Source organism: Cyrtonyx montezumae, unplaced genomic scaffold (genome assembly GCF_038088225.1).
Source record: "Cyrtonyx montezumae isolate F1298 unplaced genomic scaffold, pur_monq_1.0 scaffold_8, whole genome shotgun sequence".
Lineage (NCBI taxonomy): Eukaryota > Metazoa > Chordata > Aves > Galliformes > Odontophoridae > Cyrtonyx > Cyrtonyx montezumae.
Window position 1 is genome coordinate 49,772,618 of NW_027072089.1, and position 24,944 is coordinate 49,797,561.

The 24,944-nt window shown below is 38.8% G+C and overlaps 1 protein-coding gene across 2 annotated transcripts in view; it reads right to left on the reverse strand.

Annotated features, from left to right (window-relative positions):
* Nucleotides 1-597: 597 nt before the first annotated feature.
* Nucleotides 598-24,944, reverse strand: part of PTPN2 (protein tyrosine phosphatase non-receptor type 2) — a 30,178-nt gene continuing 5,831 nt past the window's right edge. Inside the window, exons 3-10 of one of the 2 annotated variants that reach the window (XM_065753564.1) lie at nucleotides 21,606-21,706; nucleotides 20,763-20,861; nucleotides 19,661-19,798; nucleotides 13,092-13,301; nucleotides 11,802-11,960; nucleotides 6,212-6,402; nucleotides 5,173-5,274; nucleotides 598-902 (exon numbers count right to left, since the gene is read on the reverse strand). In XM_065753564.1, the coding sequence (XP_065609636.1) occupies nucleotides 881-902; nucleotides 5,173-5,274; nucleotides 6,212-6,402; nucleotides 11,802-11,960; nucleotides 13,092-13,301; nucleotides 19,661-19,798; nucleotides 20,763-20,861; nucleotides 21,606-21,706 (1,022 nt within the window). In that variant the 3' untranslated portion in view covers nucleotides 598-880. Of the gene's footprint in view, nucleotides 903-4,172; nucleotides 5,275-6,211; nucleotides 6,403-11,801; nucleotides 11,961-13,091; nucleotides 13,302-19,660; nucleotides 19,799-20,762; nucleotides 20,862-21,605; nucleotides 21,707-24,944 lie in introns of those variants that run through there. The other variant, XM_065753563.1, reaches the window with a different exon arrangement.

Genomic DNA, 24,944 nt, shown 5'->3' on the forward strand with positions numbered 1-24,944 from the left:
TGAGTCCATGAGACCAACTTCAGACTGTTCCAGTTCACCCTTTCCCACTCAGCTGCTCAGAGCACTGCTAAATCAGAGATGTGAAGCAAAATACTACACGTAACACACACAGATGGCGCAGTACAAAACCCTTTAATGGAAGGCTCCACCTGGGCACCTGGCCCTCAGCCCGTTCAGTGCAGGGAGCTGGGCAGTGAGACTCCCCCAAAGGCAGCACAACACAACGCGTTCCCAAAGTCACTCCCAACATTCTCATATTTGGTAGCAAACATAAGGATTACCAAATCAACCAGGCAGGATAATAAAATAATGTTCTTAGTGGTAGTATTACAAAAGACATGTGCAAGAGTCCCTCCCAGCTGAGACTACAATACTTAGCATTCATGAAAGGATTTGCATAAAGCCCATTCTAGCAAGAGTATGTTGCAACGTTCCAGTTAAGACAGGGCATCGGGAAACGCCGTGAGGAGAAACATTCCTTCTAGCTCCAAATAAGCTTTTAACAGTTGCTTCCTAACATAATTCGCACACAACAGCACGTTGTCCATTTAAAAAAATATTTAATGCTGCCAAAATCGTATAAAAATACAATAAGAATGGCAGTACAAAACAAAATATTTCCTAATTTATTTCTTTTACATCTTTCTACATTAATACAGGCATTATAAAAACACAAGACAGCAAGTCATTTTGTTTTGCAAAGTAGCATGCTGGTGGTGTTCTTCGTCCCCTGGATGCAGTTTATGCTGTAAACAGATAACTGAGGTCCTCGTGGTATTTAACAGACCTCACTTTTGTTCCCGAAGAGGGGTTCATGTCTCGCTTTGCATGTCAATAATTTGCAGTTTATAGCTGCAGAATATTCACAAGTCTTGGAGGCTTAGGTGTCAGTCAGTCTCGGCCTACGACATACAACGCAAAAGAAAGTCACCGATTCAGTACACAGTGCAAGGACAGAGAAATCAGAACAGACAACAGGTCGGCAACTCACTACAGAACACAAACAGCTGCTCATGCATGCACTGAAGTGGCTATTGATCACTGCCTGGCTGTGGCAAGCACTTGTGGGAAGCCGTATTCCCACTTCAGCACACACGGCATGTACACGCTGGAGAGCTCCAAGCACGGGTCAGCCCAGCAAGCCAGTTACACACGCACTTAACCACAAGCACTTGCAGGGGTCTTCTTCGCCCTGTGAGGGGGACTACAGAAGGCTGCAGCTCAGCAGGATCACCACCTCCATGGCTCTGTAGGCCACGTAGCTCCAAGGAACGCACAGAGCCCATGGTACTACAGAGCCAGCGTGCTGCAAGCAAAATGCTCCTACGTTCTGCAAGCACTACAGCGGGTTTGTTCTGTCCAACTAAAACACAACAAGTTATCCCGAGTACTTATCCAATTTAAATAACGACTCAGACAGAAGTACCATTTTGAACACTTTATTTTTCATACATAGAAATGAACGACTGCTCTAAGCCTTTGGGGTGTCAGGGTTAAGAACCCAGGAAGACTACAGTGTGTTACGGCAACTTTGCAAACTCCATCCTGTGACTTAAGCCACTTAGCCGTGCAGAAGACTTCCTCTTCTGTCACTAATTTAGTCTCTCGTGCAGTCATCAAGTGTGCCAGGTTAAAGCCAACAGCAAGCTAAATAATTGAGTCAACATTCATCGAACTTAAAGCTCACCAGGCTGCTCACGGCCAGCACACACACGTGTGTACATATACATTCTTCCCTACTCAGTGGAATATCAATTGATGCAAGCAAACCATTTCAGTCAACATCTAACCAAATTACCTGGGTTTCACTTGCATACCTTTCTTACATTAAATAAATCTCTAATTTTCCCAGAATTCTGTTTCACAGTGAATTCAATTTTCTCAATACATGAAATGTGGCTGTACAGTGACACTAAGCGGACTGGCCCTGCATGAAGAATACAACCAAACAGAATGCTTAATGACTAATTCCAATCCACCTGCAACTGAGGTCCAAACATTTGTTACTGGCATCTGTCTTATAAAAACATGCATGACTTTTATAAAGCTTTCATCCGGGACTCCAGCACAATTCTCATGTCCAGTATGCCTCAAATATTTTGACTGACATTATTTCCAAACCAGGGAAAAGCCCAGCGCAGCAACACCTCAAACTGAGGTGCAAAAGCACTTCCAAAGGGACACAAAAACAGAGCTGGGGGAGTGGGATGTCAGAAGGCACTGCCTCCATTTTCACTCTTTAACCATTTCTTAAAACAAAGATCCCTGGGGTTGACAGGCTTTCATTGTGGCCTGTGTTTATTCTTATTTAAGAGTCAGCTTGTACATAACTGCTCTGTTTTAATCCTACAGAACTAAATACCACGGGGGCTCAGTCTGCAGTCCAACATTTGCAATCCACAGATTCTGTTGAAGGGTTTTGTCCCAAGCCCAAACCTGACACCAAGGGACCAGAAAGAAGAGTTTTATCCAAACTGACACCTGGGATGTTCTAAGAGATTGAATACTCATTTCCCCCCCCACTCCCACACACTCACAGTAAAACTCACTGCTCTAATTGCTTTGTCTGAGACTTACACTGGTTTGTAACTCTTAATTTAAGGATGCTCAGACCTCTAAGGACAATACAAGGACATAACTGGATTTCTATCTATCAGCACTAGAAGTGAAGGAGCATCTTTTACTGCATGATAAGATAACATGAGATGACAGAAGGTGGCTCCCTACTGCCCTGCCCCACAGCCCCCTCTCAGCAAAGAGAGCCTCCTCAGCAGCTACACAACAAGAAGCCAAATCACAGAAGCTGGAATCAGGGAAACCTCCAAGTGAGAATCTGACAAAACCCACACAGAGCCCAACATCTCAACGATGCTGGCACACCACAAAAACTCATCTAACGCAAACACAAGGGTGGTAAATGTTTTCACTGAATTTTTGCCTGCACTGTTTCCTTATCTGCTGTTAAGTGTTTTGAATAATAAATACTCCAGATTTTATTAAAGCATTTAGTTACATTCTGCATGGTTTTCAGAAACCAAAATATATTTCATAAGGCACATTAAAGGAAAAAGAAAAGTCTCCTCCATCCAACATGTTGGCTACGTTACTGCAGTCGTCAAAGTTATGAATGTCCTACAGTCCATAAGCTGTCTGTCCACAGTGTGTCACAGCCAGCAGCATGCTGCTGTGCTGTTAGGGCTGCACAGCGGGTCAGCGCTGCCACAGGACAAGTTATCCTTGTTTTACTGACACACCGTTTCCCAAATACAGAACTGCATGTTCCAAGGAACTACACTTGTTTTCTCTTCCTTATCTGGATACTTCAGCATTTGTTTACTATGTAAACAGTGTAGTCCAAAATAATATTATTAACTGTTGTGAAATGAGAATTTCATGGAGTACTCACAGCTCAGCCTTGCATAGTTTACGTCAGCCTGCTCGGGCCCCACACCTGGCACATTACTGCTGAGCAGTATCTAACCTGCTGGAAGCCTATCAAGTTAACTCCTTTGGATGAGGAGCAAATCATCTAGCTCTCTCAGTATTTCTCAGCAATCAATCCAAAAAGTGCTTCACCAAAGAGCAACAAAAAAAGCTCAGTAAGGAATCCCAAGAGCCCACACCCAGCAGAAAACTATCAAGCTAAGACAATGGAGAAAAGTCAACGCGACTTCTCTGAAGTCATCCAACAAGTCAATACTTAAATAAATAAAATCCAGGTCCCAAAGTGCAGTCCAGTACTACAAATTATTAAGTTCCAACTTAATGCACCACATTAAGCTCTGTATTTCAAGAGAACTTAAAGGACAGCGAGTGACTTGTGTATGGTTGCTGTTCAGCAAGTGCTGCTATCATCCATGTAAAGGAAATGGAGTACTCAATATTAAAGTGCCTATACAACAGGTATTCCCAAAGTATTCTATTACTGAGTGTTTTTACCATCATGCCTCTCAAACAAGGCCACAGGCAACCTGAAAAGCAGGTCCACACTTAGTGAAACTCTGAGAGAGGCTAACAACTGAAAATTCTGGCTACAGGGAGTACTCCCACCATTTGTTTTCTATCAAAACCACACTTGGAAGACAAACTAGTTCCTTTGAGGTGCTTTCTAATATATTACTGATAAATGGATTTTATTCTTTATAGCAATTAATCTATGGACACACAGAGTATTATGTTTCACATTTAATGGAATGTCAGAACTTTGTAACAAAGTTGGCCTTCAAACAGTAGCTGAAGTCTGAATACATTGATCAGTTGAACAGTTTGCTTTTCAGTGGGGGAGGGAAAGGGAGCTAAGTTCTCCAAAGCCTTAAAAAAAATTCAAATTTCGAATCCTTACTTAAATAACAAAAACTACAAAAAATAAATAAGGAATGCAAAGTAACAGAGTAGAAATTGCTAAGTGCTTCATCAGACCCCTAGCTGCTCACATCATTGATCCGAGAGTCAAAATACGGGGCATGGTTGCACTATTATTTTCATGCACAAATTACATGTTGTTTCTAAATCAAATTATTTTTTTGTCAGAAATTTGTACAAACTCAGCTTTTAAAAGTACAGTGAACTACAAAAAGATTAAATATGCAATTATAAAATATATTTATCCTAGGTCATATGAATATAAAATGTTTATGCTCATGTCACCGGTACATTACACATTACACACATTTAAGGATAACTTCTTGGTATTCATAACGTAATGGTACAACACTGTTTATTGCTTATGTCAGGCGTGTAAATTTAAATCCAAACAGCCTTCAGTAGCTACAACTCTGTGGTTCAGGGTTTGCTCTAGATCCAGTAGACCATTTTTGAAAGTTGCAGCACATTTGTACCTGCTTATATAAACAAAAAATAACTCTGTTGGGGGGTAGCAGTTCATTTAAGTACCTGCAGTGGAAAGTCCTGAGATGTTGACAGATTATCAAGTTTTACACCACTCCTCTATTGTATGTAATGGTCTGTACCCATTCCAGGTGTAAGGAGATTACTGCTTAGAGTCACACCCCTGGTCATTAACTTGCAGCAAAATCGGCTGCTGGAGCAGACAGGCTTACTGTTACTTACAAGGAATGTTCTTGAAAATACATTTTCCAGCAAGAATAAGCGCCAACTAAAATCAGCGTACCAAACCCAATCTTAGTAACAATAGGTTTCCAATATAACCACCTTTTTCTTTTTCTTTCAGTCTCATTTAGCTTCTGCTTCATCTGCTGGAGCTTCTGTGCTGTGTTAGCTTTCCTGTCCTCTCGCAGTCTTTTCCGGACAGCACTTAAGGAAAAAAAGGAAAAAGAAAAAGGTAACTCTTCAAATGTACATTCTGCTTTGACAGTCTTCACATAGACAGTTTCAGGTAAGTCAAGCCACGTAAAGTTAGCCAATTACATATGCAAAGATGTAAATAGTGCTTGGCATAAGCGTTCAGTGGGAAACAGAATTAGCTGAATTATTTGTCTTTTACTTGAGTGCCCAACTGGCTGGCTGAGAAGTTTCACATGGAGGCTGCAGGTGTGTGCAGTGTAGGGCATGAGACACCTGCAATATCTGATGTCTGCCTCTGCTACAGTGCTCACACTCATGCAGCTCTGCACAACCCAGCCTTGGTCTCTGGCCCTTAGCAAAGTGGGCAGACCCCAGGGACACAGTGCCCAAAGCAATTCAATTCCCCGTACAATAGCACACAGCAACTTCAACTGAAGTAAATCCAGGAACTATGGCATTTGTACTCACAGTACAGGTTAACTTGATACAGAAAGACAAATTCATATACCACAGCTAGACCATAGAAATCTGTGAACATACAACATGAATGGAAGGTAACACATGGTTTCCACCATGCACTTTCAACCATCAAATTGGAAATGGTAGGTAATACAAACCTTGGTGCTTCTAAATACCATGTATTTTACCAAAGTTTGTCGGTCATTTTTAGGACCTAATTCACACTGTGATAAGGGAATTCACAGAGACCATAGGAAAATTATTTCAAGCTTGAGGTTTACAGACATCTAAGCTAGAGACCTGTTTTTCTCTCTTGAACTTTACATAAAGGAGATTTACCAGAAGAAATATCTGAAGATTAAAGAGAAAAAAGTAAAACTCAAAAATGTGATTTTGTCCTTTCCCTCTGCTGAAGATCAGAAAAGCACACAGTAACTTAACCCCTCAAGAGTATCTGTCTTCTAAACGATTTCTTCATGTTACCCACCTTTCAACGTTTCCATCTGTGCTATCTTGAACTTTAGTGGACAGGCCAGTGTTAATTTTCTCCATTTGATCTTTACTCTCCAGGCCTACGCTGTTCCCATTGTACTTCTCGGTGGTTATTTTGGCCGGGTGTGGGGGAGACTGCTCACTACTTGGCGCCTGGTCCTCCTTAGAGAGCTCCTTCCATCGTTTCTGCACACAAAAAGCACACGTTTCAAACATTCTAACACTGAAGGTACTCTTTGTCTAAGATGTCCTCCCACAGAGTCACCACAGATGTGGGGAAAAAAAGGAGCTATGAGATAAAAAATAAAAATTGCTAGACAAATAAACCAGGCCAGATGAAGCTGTTGTTGGAGAACATGCTAATGTGTTTTTCTTTCCTCAGTTATTGCAGCTCACCAATCAACTTCTGCCCCTAGCACATGTTCTCCCTAAATTCACTGTAAGGGATAGTGTAACACTGCAACCATGATGAATACGAACTTTGCTAATTACACTGTACTTCAGCAACAGAGCAAAAACCAAACAAAAACACTGTGGTAGAGATGTGCACTGTGAAGAGAAAAATCTAACGAGCCAGCATACGCAGTTCCCAGACAGATCAAATTTTACAGCCATTCCTACTGTAAGAGGTGAAGTTAACAAATTGAATAATACCAAATGGTACTGTTAGCTAATATATTTTATAGATGATGTAATTAGAAAGTTTATTGGGATGGCAAAGAGAGAATCAATACAAAGAGAAAGATCACCCATTTCTGAGGATCAAGGCTCACAGGGAAAAGCTCCACAAAGGAGGGATCTCCAACAAGAGAACCTCCCCCAGTGCTGGTCAGCCCTTAAATGGGGTCTGGGAGAGGTGGAGCCAGACTCCACCCCTTCCAGTCACACAGGTACACTGCCTTCACCTGTGCTCCTACAGTGCTCATCTCAAGTGATCAATCAGTGGTTCAGGCCGTGATTCAACAGCTCCCATACACCTACCAGTGCAGACTGGTAAGATGGCTGTAACCAATTACACAAATTTTAGCAAAGACTCTAGCAATTACATTTTCATACTTTTGCACAACAGATAAGCATAAAACTCTTAGGAATATTCATACTAGAGATCAGAAAATCGGGTTTTGCTGCATGAACAGCACAAGCTTTCTTTACTTCAGCAGTATTTCATAAAGATTGCAGATGTACACTTTGTTTTTAGAGTAGTTCACACATCTCAGAGATGAGACAGTTCTCATTAGATAAATGGCCACCCAAATTAATTCCTACAGCCTTCAAAAGGCTCAAGGAAACTTGCTTTTTTGGAATGAGATGGGCAACTAAGGAAGGGAGCAGGAAGGGCATATTTAGCATAGTAAAGCTACATTGAAAATGAGAATAGTATTGACATGTCCTTATACTACTGACAGGAAAAAAAAATATAATGAATAGAGCCTGACAGAGACTCCTATGCAGAAAACAAGGAAGAGATTTTGAAGATTCCTAAGACTTGCCAAAATCTAGATATATGAGACTGCCCTTCTTAGATGCAATGTTAGCATCAGAAAACATCAAAATCCCAGAAGGAGCTCATATATCTTCCTTTTACATAGTATGTATTTTAGTGTAACAGCCTTGGAATTTTTTTTTTTTTTTACTACATATTTCACATCAGATAGGATACCTATAGCAAAAAGGCACAAGTACAGCACCACTTTCTAATCTTCCCTTCTATTTCCCTTCTGCCAGCATCCACAGAATGATGGAATCACTAAGGTTGGATTGGATGATTTTAAAGGTCTTTTCCAACCATCTACCTATCATCAATAGTTCTTTCTAAACCATGTTCCTCAACACAATGTCCAAACGTTCCTTGAACACCTCCAGAGTCGGTGACTCCACCACCTCCCTGCGCAGCCCATTCCAGTGCCTCATCACTCTTTCTTTTCATTGTTGTAAGAGTGATTTAGGTCTCCTCCTCAGCTTGTCCAGAAAGCTCTCAGTAGGGAGTTAGGCAGGAAACTCAAACCAAGGTCTCTATACTGCATTTGATATGTTCTAATTCTACCATTAACCATTTCTTCAGCCTTTTACCAAGGCCTTTGTTGACTGTGCTGGACTTCCAGCTTATGACCTCCTCATATCCTTCAATGATCCCTTTTCAGATTAATCCTGCATGATGGTACTGCGAAGATTCTGGTATATACTACTTACTGTAGCTCCAAAATGAGGAATTAAGCTTGTCTTGTGTGGTCCTGCATTATTCAGCAATTTCTTGTCATCTCACTCTCTTTCTCCACATGCCTACACTGTGCTGTTACCTTTCTTGGCTCCAAAACACAATAGGTTCCTACATGAAAGAGCCACCTAAAAAAGGTAGGGTTATTAATGCCAAAGCTGCAATCTGTTAGTTCATCTATTTCAAGTCCCATTAGCCTACAGATCTACTACATTGTAAGACAGAAATTCACTTTACTTGCAGAAGTAATCTGAAACAAGATGAAGAAAAAAAGACAAAAATTAAATCTGTATGCCAAGTACTTGTCCTAATGGGTAGTGGTCCTAATGATGACTTCTCCAAAAGCTTTCTTGCATGAAAAAAAAGTTTATGCATAAGAAAACCTGCAAGTAACATAAGTTAACAGGAAGGAAAATAATTGCTGCCAAAAACTACCCAGCCATTTTCTCATGCAGCCAATAAGGACATTGAATACCTTGGGGAGAAAAAAAAGTCAGTTTTATATGTCTGTGATTAGAAAGATGAACTGTAAAATGACACTTCACAAAAGGAGTGCCAGACTGCCATTTGTGGAATGAATTCAAGACTAACCTAAAAAAATACTCATCAAAAACTGATGTCAAAACCGTAGCTATTTATAAATGAAGCTATGAAGACTACCTCACTACGCTCGTTTTCCAACCACTGAATCAGTTTTAGCAATAAAACTAACTCCTCCACAGCAGAGGTTTTGTTTTGCTTTATGAAGAAACAGCCACTAACGACTTAAGAAAACCCACAGTGCAGATTCATCTTACTGACAAAGTCTTTTCACAAGACATAGCTGTATCAATAAGATATTTGCAGGCTAAGACAAATGCTAAATCTGGGGTAACGATCACACAGGAGGAACAGAAATCAGAGACAAGCTAACTAATTTTATCACTCAAAAGGAATTTCCCACCACTCATCCTACTGTAATGCAATAAGTTGGCTCAAACAGCTAGTCCAAAATGTAATTTTAAGTTTAAATCTCCATGACAAGACTATTTGAACATCAGGACTGCAAAAAAAAAAAAAAAAAGGAATGTACACCTTTGAGCGAACAAGCAGAAGGATTGTGGTGTTAAAGTTCCCAATTAGATGATAGCATCTGCAGTTTTTAAACAAAACAATAAAAATACATCTCTGGAACCGAGGTACTACACTACATCTTGTGAAATGACATCTGGAACAAACATGTGATGAAGATTCCATCACTGTCATACAATCACCCTCAAAATGTTTATTGGTATATGGTATCTAAGCTTTAGGTATGGTATCTAAGCTTTAGGTATGGTATCTAAGCTTTAGGACCTGTATTGTCTCCTGGAACAAATGAAGATAATAAAGAAGGTGTTTGGGCAATGAAAACACATTAAGATGTTCACCTGATCCTGGCAGCTGAACAACAGCTCCAGTTTTGGGAATTCACAAACATCAGCACAAAGCCATAGTGTTCTGTGTCAGCAAACCACCTCTATGGACCTAAGCAATTCCACAGAACCATAGAATCACCAGTTCAGCCTTCTTAGTCCTTTCAAAGCCACACATTTGTTTTCTTGAGACCACTAATATCAACAATTTTTTGTTTTCTTTACTGAAGAGTGGCAAGTTATTCCACTGCATCACTGAAACAATTTAATTTCATTAAGGAATTTTATAGAAACAAAAACTTAAGTCTCGTTCCACCTCATTTATAGCATTTGCTCATTTGCAACACAGTGCTGTAGTACAATCAGGAAGCAAGTCAATTACAAAAGCATCAGCACACTAACCACACAACTCTGTAAGTCTCCAGGACAAACGAGGTGAGCATTGATCTCTTCCTGAGAGTCTTGGGTGGAAGCCCCACATTTGCTAAGTGAGGGGAAGAGTATTCTCCTACCCTGAGATAAATAACACAGCTGCAGCCAAGCGTGGGCTGTGCTTGCCTACACAGTTTACTGAAATCCATGGAAAAGTCAGACTAACATTTGGGTAGTATTACTTCAGAGAAACCTGCCACAACAACATATTCACTCCAACACCTCTCACACTCTAGACAGTACAACAGTAATCTATGAGTTAAAAAATGATCTAGTTGTCCTTCAAAAGGGAAATGCTCCTGCATGTACTGCAGGCTTGGGTCTAACAGGTATTGATTTCCTGCACATGCCATGATGCAGAAAGAGGGGAGCATCTGGACAGCTAACTACACTGTTGAAAACACTGACTTAGGAAAGCTCATCTGAACAATCACCACAGAAAAAACACCAAAGCAACCAGGAGAAACGCGCCTTAGATATGCTTTCTTTCAACATGCAGAAATAGCATACTTGAACTTGATGAGCAGTATTCCGAGTTGACAATTCTTCCTTCTGTCTATCTATATTGCAAGATTTCTTGTTTCTGCACATACGTGGGAATCAGAGCTGCACAACTTGAAATACAGCTTTTAATAAAGCAGAAAAATTATGGAGAGAACACCCTCAAATTCAAAGAAAGAAAGCTCCAGAAAGGTAGGAGGCTGTACATGTTCAGATGAATCATGCAGTATTCTAGGCACTCGGTGCGGCTGTTCAGATTAGCAGCAAACTCTGCATGTTGGTAACTGCGTAAAATGATTTATGTATGTGGCAAGTAAAAAATTCCTGAAGAATCTGAAAACTACCTGAACCACAGAAGAAGGGACGCATGTTTTAGCTGATCTGCTTCATTAATTTTAATGAATCAACAAACTAAAAAAGCCCTGGCATGTGAAAGCAGAATTAAGTCTGTTACACAACATCTCCTCCTGGCCCTCCCTTCCCCACCCAGACATTTAAAATAGCTGTAGCTACCATAATTCTTGCAAACCACACTGACAGTGTGAGCAGTGAGGTTTAGTAATCTCCAAAACTCACTATGTTCAGCTAGATTCTACTAACTCTAATATAAAATGTGAAGGATATGGAAAAAAAAAGATGCAGCTTTACTAATAAAGCTCATTTTCAGCATCAGGCAATTATTACTGCTAGGAAAATGTAAAGAAAGAATTAAGAAATTCAGCAGATTCTTGTTATCTTTTCAAAGGGACACTGAGTGTTACTTCTGCTTTTCAGTACTGAAGATACTGACTTATCTTTTTAAAATTAGTACAGACAAGTTATTTTTGCATTTCAGCTCAGAGAAGACAATTAGATAGGATTAAGAGCTTAACAGCTAGAAAGGGCTGATGAGATACCCGTAATACCTTCAAGGCATCTATTGAAAAAGGTAGTTTATTTTAAACCCACAAAATTGATGATTTTAAAGTAACTCAGAGATCATTCTTAGCCTACTGTTAGCAGTCCGCTGTTTATGCTTAAACGCACAGAGCTAAAATAGTTACCTGTATAGTTGAATCTCCCATGATAAATTTTGCTCCTTCTATTACAGCCATATATGAAAATCTTAGTTGATCAGGTGTCTGAATAAGTCCCATTCGGTATTTTCTCATGTCCAGTAATACCTTCTTAATATCTACAGAAAATGGATCCTTTTTTTCCATCTGTAAAGAAGGTTATATTGAAAGTGTCATAGGTATAAATAAAAAAATAATTACAAACAAGAAAATGAGTCATTAAACTCAAACTAAAAATTAATTTCTTAAATTACACCCCTAATAGTAACATAAGAAATTAACACCTCAACATTTCTAAATTGATTTTCACAGAAAAAAGTAAATCATTAATGAAAGCTTATCCTGAACAAATCTACAATCATGTACTAAACAAATAAATCAGTACTCTATTATCAAGTCTTAACTTGGAGAAATTTAGATATGCTCAATTTTATTTCAAGATGTACTTCAAAATACGCCTATCACAATCACAAAGTATCTCCTGCAACTCCCGAATAGAACAGCAGCTTGGAGTGAGTAGAGCAGAGACTTCCTTGCTTAAAGCAGATCCTCTAATTTACCCAACACACATTCTGAGCTCCGTATTACACTCACAGGAGCTTTCTGAACCACGCACTCACACTCCTTGCAGTGTTTGCTATAATTCTCTTAATGTTAAGGTATGCTTGTATCAAAACACATGTTTTGTGGTTTGTTTTTGGGTTTGGTTTTTTTTTTAGAATACACAAAGAAAATCAAGAAAAAAGAATAAATTGAGAGGGCATACTCAAAACGTAAGATGACTAGTTCAGACTTAAAACGAAATCCTCTTCCTTAACCCTATGCCATACTTCTCACTATTAACAGGCACAGCCAATGGTGGACTCTGGAATTTGAAAAACACCAACAACTTAAAAGACATTTTCAATATTATTAAACATTTAAAGTGCACTCAGAGTATGATGAACTGGATTATGCAGTCCATGAACCTAAACCTAGGCTAATCTCAACCTACTTTACTTATATCTCAGATAAAAAGCAAAGAGTGCTTCCCATGTACTTCCCAGAATGCTGTGAAATGCACAAAATACACTTATCAATCTGCCTGGAGGTATTTTAAGACTTGTGTTTATAACCATTAAAACGTGACGGAAAAACGCCTGATACCCCAACTAAAACTTTCACTGATACATCATTAACTTAAATGGTTTTAAAGCCTTCTGACCAGAACACCCACACTAAGAACAAAGGCAGAGCGTGGGAAGGAAAGCGGTGACAGAAAAACAATCAAGTACTTACCAGAACAAGACAAGAGTCTACTAATGAAAACGTGCCGGATCGTCCTATCCCTGCACTACAGTGAACCACTGCCGGTCCATGTTCAGGACTTAGGGAACCCGATTCCCTGACTTTAAAAAGGAAGTTCAGGAATGAAGCTGGGGATTCAGGAACACCAAAATCTGGCCACGTAGTATAATGAAAGTGAGATATCATCCTGGATTCTCCACTCTAGAAGTGAAAACAAACAATGCAACTAGAAAGTACTCCATCTGTGTTTAGTTAGCACACACTGCCACAATCCAAATCAATACAACTGTATTTTAAACCCCTCCATTCAGATAAACCATCTAATATCTTTCTGCAAGTTGGGTGACTACCAACCAATGATGCAATCTGAAGCATTTCTTCACCCGCATTACTAGTTTTTCCCTTTGTAATTATTACCAAAGAATGGTTTTCCTCTTCTCAAACTTTTGTCGTTCTATTTTTTGCTTTACTACTTGCCCTCAAATATTCCTTCTCAACCATTAATGCCACGTCATAACTGACAGCAATATGCAAGGCTGTCATCATGGACAGGACTGAAAAAATACCCATCAGCATTGTAAGCACTCCCTTCTGTTCAGAGCAGGGTACAATACCAAGAGGTACAAGCACCTCCTTTCTACTAACTACACCACTGAGAGTAGCAGGAAGCTTTGCTGAAAAGGCACATATATGAAACATCAGTAGATTTAAGATATCCATGCATTACGAAAAAATCAATTTATCTTTTTCAGCAGCAAGTTACACCGAGGAAATTCAACAAAGTTGCACTGTTCATCTCCTGCACAATTTGTATCCCTCATCAGACACTGAAAATGTATGGAAGTCCCTTGTGAAACTAAGACTGCTCAGTTCATAGTTAACACAGTAACAAGAATATTCCGACGTTGCCTTTTGCAATGATACAGCAAGACTGCACAGTTCCACAGGTAACAGGGTCTACTAACTGTGACTCAATTCAATCTCAAATACACAACATTTTGCAGGGATGCTTCACCTTCTGGCTAAAAACTCAGCATGGAAAACAGTCTGACCCATCACACTTGGTACACGAGTATACAGTGAGATTTCAAAATGGAAAAAATCTACCAAACCCCCTGCAATTACATAAATACAGTGCGATTTTCCTTTCTTCATTTTTAATGCCTTGCTTCAGACAAAGTTTGAGTTTTCAGCTGAGATTGTAGTTTTTACAATGCCAAGTTAACTTACAAGTCAGCTTTTTTAAACATCATAAAAAAAAATGTTCTTTATAAGTAGTCTGGAAATTATAGAAGTCTAAGGAAGGTAGCATCCTAAGCAATTTCCTTACGAAACTGAAAAAATAATTCATCAATTGACAAAATAAAGAGGAACACTGGAAAGGGGAAGTAGAAGAATATAGTAAGTAAAGAGAAGTTTTAACAGTGTTTCTTCTGAATGTAGATGACCTTTTGAAGTGCTAATCTGTACTGTCACCTCCTCCTCAAGGTTCTTAAACAGTATTCCAAATGAAAGCCTCCCTTATACCTCAGTACTTATCTATGGAAAATAAAAATGACCTGTGGGATGGAGATTGGGTTTCTTATTTATGTATTTATTTATTAATCCCTTAACAAGCCTGTTTTTAATCAGCTGTAACAAGCACTAGCATCCTCATATTTAAACAAAGAAAACTGCAGAGCAGTGCTTCCAACACATGGCCAAGTGTCCCCCTGTGCATACACTAATCTGAAAACAGCTATACCTAATGGAAAAACAGACCAATGCAGTTGTACATCCCATCCATCTCTAGCCCGCTGAATTACTTCTTCCTCCCCACACTGCATGAAAGCTTTATCCACTCCAGAATTTTCCATCACTTAAGTTCATTTAAAAATATCTAGTCTCTTCATCTCTCTTTCTGAGTCCCATTTCAAAGCACTGCATCTGGCTGGTCTTCTTTGAACATGCAGTTTTTAAACACACAGCCAAATCCCATTTGACTCTTTGAAACCTCCCACATTTTCTCTCTTACACAGAAAGACTCTTTCAAGTGGTGCTTGGCAGTCAAGCTGGACAAATGAAATACTGTTTTTATGTGAGTAACTGTAACATTCCTTCTTGAAGAACTACATTTTAGGGGGAAGTAGCTAGCCATGCACCACAGATACCTCCTACATGAACTCATGCAAGACTCTAGAGAAAAAGGGTAAGGATTCACAACAGTTGAGTGACAGAAATTCAATGTAAGGAACAACTAACTATTTAAAACATTGTCAAGAAGTTTGTTTTTAAGAAAAAAGCTGAGCTTTGGGTTTCAGACAGGTATTATACATTTTATATATTTTTAATATATATATATATATATATACACACAGTATAAATGTTTTAAGCAGGTAATGCTTTTCTGCTTGACAACTGAGAATCAGTTTATTCTCTAGTAAGCATGACATATTCTAAGACTCACTCTTTAAGCTTACTTGAAATATCCTATGAAAATCATCATATAATACTTAATCTTACTGAAAAATGGTGTCAAACCATTCTAGGGAATGTTTCATGAAATACTGGGATAAGCTTACAGCAAATAATTAGCACAGCTAAAACTGATTAGCTTGGAAAATTAACACCACACTGCACAGTTCTTCACTGATAGCTGGCAACAGCTTCGGCACCATCATGAGCCATGCTCCAAGTTACAAGCGAGCACGGATTGGAGCAGAATAATATAAGGCAACAAAGCAACCCTTCAAAATACACCTTACCACATTCATTTTACAGTGAATATCCAACAATCCAAGTAAGAAGGGTACAAAAATCTCAAAACAACTTTAGTCACCTGAAAGCCTGAGAAGGAGTACAATATGATCGATTTGTTCAAAGAAGCCGATGCCTCTAGCGTCAAGCAAGCCAAGGTAAGGCAGAAAATGCTCACCTGCCTGATTTCACACACACACCATGAAAAGAAAGTGATAGTTGACAGTTGATCTAATGTATCAAGGAATAAAAAGTACACACGCATCCCAGTGGTAGCCTTGTATTAACTAATCAGGCCTCAAACACATTAACATTTAATTTGTGTAAAAACTAGAAGGTATGCTTTGGAGTAATAACTAAAATACTGACATTCAAAATATTGACTTTTACCACAACCTTCTCTACTTGTTCATTCTAATGCCTGGCAAAACAGTTTTCAAATTTATTAAAAAAGATCATGCAGCCAAATAATCCTCACAAACATTCTGTTTTCCAAAACTACTACAGATTCTCACGGTCAGTATACTAGTAGTTATGCCCACTAAATCTGAGGCATAAACAGGAAGGGAGAACCCACACTCTTTTAAAGCAACAATATTTTTCCTAACATCTGAGCCTTACTTCTTTTGCCATGAGAAGCAAAATTAATACCTACTGTAACTTTTTAAAGTGCTGAGAATGTCCCAGAGTTTAAAACAAGTGTATACCACATTTCATAAATTCCTTCCAACCACTGTAGCAGTTACATAAATATATACACAGTCACAAGGACAAAAAAAAAATCACATTATATATAAATACAGTGCTAAAAAGGATTTTCTGATGCACAGACGTCCCTCCAGGGAACATACCAGGATTTCATTAGATACCAGAACGTGGCCTGCCATGTCATGGTCACCTTTCATAATCAAAATACCTTCTTCAGACATTTAAATGTTGAACACCTGAAACCAGCAGCAAATCAAATCTTATGTTCATTTACTACACTGATCCTGTGATTCCACTTGAAATTTATTAAGAGACTCCTACCACTAACACTGCAACAAATCTTGATCGCTTCCTCCAGTCCTTTTCTCTTCCAGAATCTCCTCTGCAAACCTCTCCTTCAGATGCTTTACTCTTATTCCTAGGAATCCAGCCTGAGACACCTTCATCTTAAGTTCCACTAGAAATTTCAATTCCTTTCCACTTCAGCATCAAGCCAGTCTGATTTCCTTCAAGTACTGATATTCCTTTGTTCACTGCACTGGAGCCTCTCGAATTCCCTAGTACCAACCTATTCCCTTTAAGTTCATCAGCACTCAGTGTGCTATACTCTGTGGGTAACACGCACTATCTTTCTCCACACTGTCTGTCCACCACACCAGAAGTTACTGGAAATACCAAGTGTTTTCTGTTTTTGTTTTTTTCCTTTATGTATTCATCACAAGGAACACCTAAAGGATTCATAAATAAAATGACATATTCTGTACAAGGTGGAACTCCACAGAAATGAGCTGCAGATATCTAATAATTCACCCAGAATACAATGACAGTCACCAAACAGTCCCCCCATCCAGTGAAGGCATTAGTATTTTCCTCTATTCTTATTCTCCACTGTAGGCAAGGGTTTGTAGAAGCCTTCACACTCATTCTTCACGGAGAGCAGAAAAAAAGACACCAATATACATCATCTCCTCTACAAAGTTTTTGGGCAGCTCCTGCCTCAACAGCAAAAACAAACATCTGCCTGAACCAGACCTAAACCAAACTGTCAAATATCATCATCTAATCCTAAAAACACACACCACTCCTCAAATCCATATCACCTGTATTTCTAACTACTCTTTAATGATAAATCAATTAAAAACAATATACAGGTCTTGTTCTGTTGCTAAGAACATTAAGCACTACTTTTCATATGTTTATTTTGCTTGTGTGTTAGCAAGATTTGTTAAAATAAATAATTTACTTGAGCTCAGAATAGCTGCAGTGTAAAGGCAACTTCAGTTCTCCATGTTTTCATGGAAATACTAAAATTTCTCAAGTATTCTTGGAACTCAGAATAAAACTGTGTTTGTGACTCATCTTATATTCCAGGCATCAAGTGGCAACATGGTTTCCTACTCTGTCCCCACAAAAGCCCCCTCCAGAGTTTAGTTGCATGAGCATAGTTAAGCTCACATTTCAATTTACTGTGAATACTCAATTCCCACTAATCTTATGGCATACTTACAAAACTTTAACAGAAGGCCACACTTGCAATTCAGTGTTATTATTCTGGGAACTATGTATTTTTTTTCCCTCCTCTTTAAGAAACCAATTATGTTCTATTTCTTCTAGCTATTTTATGTAGAAAATGTTATTTGGAGTTAGGATTCTTTAAGCTTTATAGAAATACTAGGGCATAAAAACTCAGTACAGTAAGCTTGCTCAGTATTTGTGAGTTAAATGACTTATGAGAATGCCTATACAACACTGATGGGCCAGCATTAACAGTCCAATAAATACCATAAACCCAGAAACTGAAGTTCTCAGTAGCTTTAAGTCAAAGTCTACTTCAGTGTTCACGCTACAGTACTGTTCCTCACAGGGTCTCTGCATTTTACAGCTAATGCTATTCCAAATACAGATGTATCATGAAAACCATATTCATTACAAAAGGAAATCTAATATTACAGGCCAGTGGCACCTAAATAATTATTTAAAAAAAAAAAAAAAGCCTTTTTGTTAGCTAGGAAAACTTCCCTCAACTTTCCAAAGAGGAGAGTAGTTCTTTCTCAGATGCTATCTTTTACGTACTAGTACTCTTTTTCTTAGCTTTTGCTATTAACAAGCCAAAGACTACACAGGAATTCTCCAAGCCAGTAGGTCAGACTTTCATAAAGCCCTATCTTTCATTGAATAAATCAAGAAACAACATGCCAAGCTTTATCATGTTGATCTCATGAAGGAGGTTTCAAATTAACAAACAAATGGTATTTGTTTCAAAGTATCTTAGTTACTATAAATTCAAATAATTTTGATCGAACTTATCAAGGCTCAGTCGTATAAAACAACATGCAAAAAAAAATTCCTTTTCAAGATTTCCTTTCCCAAATCCACTGACAAGACTAAAACTTGCCATACAATTGCTTTCAATTAATATAAGGCAAGGTTTATAGGGAGAGAGAATATCTTACAAGACATAGCTGGCACAGACAAGCTCTTCAATCCTGTCTTCAGTTCTGAAACAGAAGCAGCAAATTCCAACCCAAGCTCAGGCCAGGAACAATTTTTTTTTTTTTAGCTTAATTTAATCAAATTGTCAAAGTGCTTAATTTTTAAGAGAAAAAAACAGTTGGTCCTGTGGAGCAAAAGGGGAGGTAAGCAAGAAGAGATAATGTTACCTATCCCCAGGTGATAATTATACCTCCCCCCCACCCCAAACTTACTTAGCTGAACTGAAATGTGGAAAACTACAGTTAAAGAGGCACAAGCAATAACTGAGAATCATTTCTGATATTCAGAAGTCAGAAGCTTCACATCCTAGGTTCCTCCTTTTAAGGTGATCCTAACAGGAGTTGTAAGAAGTACCTCTACCATCAATAAGAACTCAATGAGCTAAGGTACTGCCAAACAGAAAACAACAATATAAAATAAAGTGCTGGAGGGTTTCCTCTCTTAAAATTTAGACTGAGATTTGCTCACCTGCTATATGCCACACTTCATCTTTGACATTATTAAATGCAAAACACATTTCCAGTGTAAAAGCTCAATTAAACCTGCAGTGACAGTGTGCTAAATAGTTTGCATTATATACTAAAGGTCAGGAATATGAGATATACAGACTGCCAAAAGCTTACGTTGATATTTTCTAATTGCAGTAGGTGAACAGTGTAATAGGATTTGATGTCTTCAGATACTAGCCTCACACGGAAACCCGTTTCACTAAATATCATAACTTCTTCTTCTTTTGTTGGCCAGTACTGTGCGCATTTCACCTATGAGGAAAAAAAAATTAGTTAAAGATCCTAGCATCCTGGACACTGTGCTTTGACACACACCTTAACCCTTCTCCCTTTCCCCAGCTTTCCACCTAGTTCTCTACAGATAACTTTACAAATGTATTTCAACACTTCTTCACTGCATTTCTAACATGGACATGTGCACATTTACAGAAGTGATGCAACACGTTGTGCCTATTTTCCTAAGCCTTACTGAAAATTGAAAGATCTAGTGAAACACAAGAATGAATTCACAACGCAGAACTTCCTTCCTTTACTCCTCTTGCTTTGCACTCAGGCTTACTGTAGGTATATAAGTGACTTCTTTCATGGACTAGAAAAAAAACTTCACTAACAAATAAACCCTAGGGAAAGAAAAAACACCTCAAAGTGACATGCATTTATCATTCAAATCCCTGGTGGATTTAGGTACATCAGTAGAAAAATCTACACAGAACAGAAGACTGAATACACTTGGCACATGTACTATCAGTTTTAAGTAATCCAAAATAGTTAGGCCAGTTTGACAGTTGGTGGAGGCAGCCTGGCTTCACTGTTACTCACACTCCACAAAAATACACTGCTTTATTAGTTTCAAAATGAAGAATTCATTCAAATGCATCTTCCCATTTTTAGTTTTTCCTTTTTTTTTTCCCCTCCCTAGAGGGGATTTTTTTTTTTTACCTCCGTTGCTTCTACACCATCTTAGTTCTGTGTCTATGCACTCCTTTTCCATCCTGTTACTTTCACCTTATCAGATGTATACTAGATGCTGGTTTCAGTGAATCTAATTTTGCCTTAGCTCCATCACTTTGCTTAATAGTATAGTAAATACACTTCATGCTGTATACCAAAGAACAAGTGCTGATTCTTTAAACATAACAATCAATCCATACATTCAGCAACATGAAAGTTACATGGTTTACTTTATAATTTCAGCAAAACATCTGATGTTACTCACCGAGTCTTTTTCTACAATTCTGTTCAGCATGACAACTGCTTTGGTTTTTTGTTGCCATACCATTAGCCAAAAATGACAACATGTATTAGGTAGTGGACCCTGTGTGGCAAAAATAAAAATGAGTGGGAAAATGCATAAGTAATGCAATGTTTGAACATGGCTAACGTTTTGTTGTGTGAAAAGAGAAGAAAGTCTTTGTCTGAAAAGTTTAACCAAGCTATTAACAAAATGACAGAGACAGAGAAGACAGTAACCACACCGCACAAATCACTCAACTACTTAAAGTTTAAACAAAGCAATAAAAACTCAGGGAATGGATGCTTTAGTTTGGGCACCGATGATACCACAGTTAGAAGAAAAGCTACTGCAGGAATACCAAAAAGAAACAAGATGAATTAAGGGTAAAGTACTGTTTTATACTTCTACACTTACAAAAAGTATAAAAATTACGTGCACTCCTTATTTTACCTAACTTCATATTCTATTTTACACTTTTATGCTATGCTTATCTACATGCATACAAGCATACAAAACAGGAGATAATACTGGCAAAGCTACACAAGTATAAAGGGCTTACTTTTGTAAGATTATATTTAATAGTATAAAACCCTTATTACCTGAACAGCAGGAAATATCTACAAAGCTTTAAACAAAGTCAACTACATACACTTGAACATTCTCTTTATCTTTGTATTAAAATGTATTCACAACTAGATCAAACAGGCTGTTAGTATGATACATAATCCACAGTGATGAGGAATCATCTAAACATATATTGCCATTGTACAAATCAGCCTCCTCCATTCTCAGTCCCAGTAATACCTATTAATTGGTATGACTTACCTGCGTTAAGATATAATATCTCTGGGCTTCTTCTATGACCACTAGGCTGGCATTAATATAGTCATTCTCTGTGTTCTGGAGTTTTACTCGACTGTGATCATCTAAAATTAAAAGAAACTTCATGAATAACACCCTTATCTTCATGAATACTCTGTAGCAGAGAAGTTTAGGCCTAAGAAGCAATCATTAATAAATAATTTATTTTCTAAGCAAATGGCAAACTACATGAAAGCAGTTCCTCATGTAACATTGATAACCATGCCTGCCTCATTCTGCCCTCAGCATTCCATCACGGGTTAGGAACTGGAATACACCACTTTTCCTCTAAAGAATATCCAACCAACATCCCCACACCAACAAAAGCAGCTCGTGCCCATCCTTCAACAATCGAGTTCCCTAATATAACAGCATGACAACCCACAACAGGCAACATTCTGTATGGTTCCACCGCACGGTTTGCTTTAAGTTTAGAATTCCAAGGCCTTCAGTGAGGTACAATTCCACAGGCCAAGGCAAAATCAGAAACTGACGTAGTTAAAAAATCACCTGCTTGCAGTCATTCAAATCAAGCTTTGCTGAATTTAATTTTCCTTGCAACTTAACACAATGCAAATTAGAAGCACTAAGGAAGTAGCACATAAAAGATGTCCCTACTTAAAGCTTTCAATTAAACACGCCTAATTCTATTAGACAGTTTTCACCTTTCCCATGATTAAGCAGGCAGGACAGAAGATTCCCTACTTACTGCAGATGGAAGCAGTCAAAGGATTGCTTTTAAAATACCAACATTAACATGAGAAACATTATTGGACTGCCATATGACAATGCTGCACAATAAGAAGTCACTGTGACTGTATGCATGCAGGACTTTCCAGTACTTGCTAATTACCGTCCAGGAGGCACTTAGGTAATCAGACTCATTCATAGCAAATAATCCTTCATCAGCCATTTATCAGACTCCATTAAGTAAGCGGCAGCATTTGTCTGAAATCTGCACACAGTTGCATATCACCAACTGAGGTCCAACTGACTGTGAACCCCTGAAGCTCAGCCACCCACAGACTGTTTGTAAGAACAGCTAAGAGACAATAGCAAAGCTACTTGAGTGCATTTCAGGAAGCCATTCTGTGAAGCAACAGACAGAGCCAACATGAGTCAGGGTGCAATGCCAGTTCTCCACTGACACTGACCGCAAGACTTACTTGGAGTTGTCACAGCTGCTGCCACAATGCGTCAGCTCACTGTTCCCTTTCCCATATTGTCACCAAGAGCCTAAGTTCCTTTTGATAACTATCTTAAAAAATTAACAAAACCCATAAGCAATGGGGCAAGCAACCACTAATTATTACCCTCAGTACAGCTATGCTGTCCCTACATCACTGGTAGCCTACATAACACAAGGTTTATCTAAGAAGAAATCTGTGAACGTGACCCTGACAGGGCAAACAGCTTATCTGAGAATCAGGAAAGAGTTCCTGAATCAGACCCTTGTTGTGCTGACTGCTTGCATTGTTTTATAAACCCTTTCCACACTTTTGGAAACCTGGGAAAAGTGCATTCTCTGTGCCTCTATCTGCTTTCACACTCTTCCTCAGCTGTCTGCCACCAGCAGCTGCCATTGGCTACCAGCACATACACAGGTCCTTTACAAGACTTCTACTGACTGTTCTTACATTACATATTCTTCAGCCCCTTAAATATGTGTCACCTTACCAGATTCACAGAGGAAAGTGAGGTTATTTGTTTTTCCCCCTAGAGGACTAAGGTTTGAAGTTGTCTAGCTGCTAGCTTTTTCATGTTCTCGTGTGGAGCACAGAAGTATGCTAGAAAGCTATTTTTAATACAAAAGCATGAGAAAGCTACTGGGTTAGTCTGTTTTCATTAGCATTCCAGATGTAAGGCAACACCGCCTTGACTCCCAGGAGTCTTAAAACAATTTGCAAGTCCGCATGAAGGAAAAAAGAAACAATAGTCAAGACAGTGTATCTAAGATGCATTTTAAGGTAAAAACGTGTCCTTGCATTATTTTACCTGGAAACTCAAGCGTTACTTTTTCCTTTAATGTATCGCTTTATCTGAAATGTTTCTACTGGAGAGAAACCAAGACCTTTGTAAATATTACATGTCATCTGCCAACAGGAAAAACTCAAGATCTTGTTATAGTAAATCACACATACCGGTACTAGTGTTCTCGGAAAGGTGACGTAAGCAGGCGCTGTTAACAGTTTAATCACCCAGCAGCAGCTGCTGCTCTGCTGCCAGCACAAGATAACTGCCCCAGCCCTAACCAGGCTGCATACTGTAATGCTTACACACATTTTCAGCCTGATTTTTAACCCTCTTCTAAGCCCTGCTCTGTTAACATTATAAAGAAAGCCTGGAAATCACTTCTAACAGTTAATCCTCCCTCCTCCTCCCTAACCAAAACAAAGGCAAACCTCCAAATACAGTGGCATACCCGAGGGACAAAAAGCCACGAGCAAATATTGATTTCCCTTTCAGGGGAATGGGTTCCTAAAGGACACAATGACCTAGAAACCTCATTCAAGTCCTGGCTCGCTCATCTGAATTAAAAATGAAGCGAGCCAACCTTCAGCAGCAAGTTAGCTGTAACGTATTTCTCATATGTAAATCATTTCCAGTTACACAGTGCTTCAGATTTATACGAACGATAAACATATCTTACATCTAATCTAAAAGATTTATCTTCAACACTGCCAAGCTCACAACAGCTAAAATATAGCACTCATTTTCTGAACTGTTAATTTCCCTATTTTGACAAATTACACAGCTGAAAAGGAAGTGGCAACCTTAAGAACACTTCTCATTCTGGCTCCTGCTCCCACAGCCACCTTGTCTGAGATAAGCTCTTATTACCCACTCTGGCAAAACCCCGTCCCTCCACCATCGCCTACGATGCCCCCTACATCTCACACAAGGCCAAGATTTCACACTGCACATCAGTTTGCCCACTCCCTGCTCAAAGGAAAGTGACATATCCAGTTAAAACAGAGATAGGAAAGTCTGGCAGTTCGTGTGATACAGATCTTACTGTTTGTTAATGAAAGTTTTTACTCAAAAACAACAGCACTTTTAAACATGAAACCACTGTGTAACTTAAAAACCATCTTTTGTCCAAGAGACATCTCCTGTTTGCCAAATACAGTGCTATAACAGAAAAGGGTGAGACACTCCTTAGTGGATTAAACAATGTCATAAATAAAACACGCAGCGATAAGCCATCCCAGTGACCCTGTGTGACGCTTCACCCCCTACCAGTAAATCCCCTTCATTTCACTAATCTAAATCTGGTCTACCTGAGCTGCTACGTTACCCAAA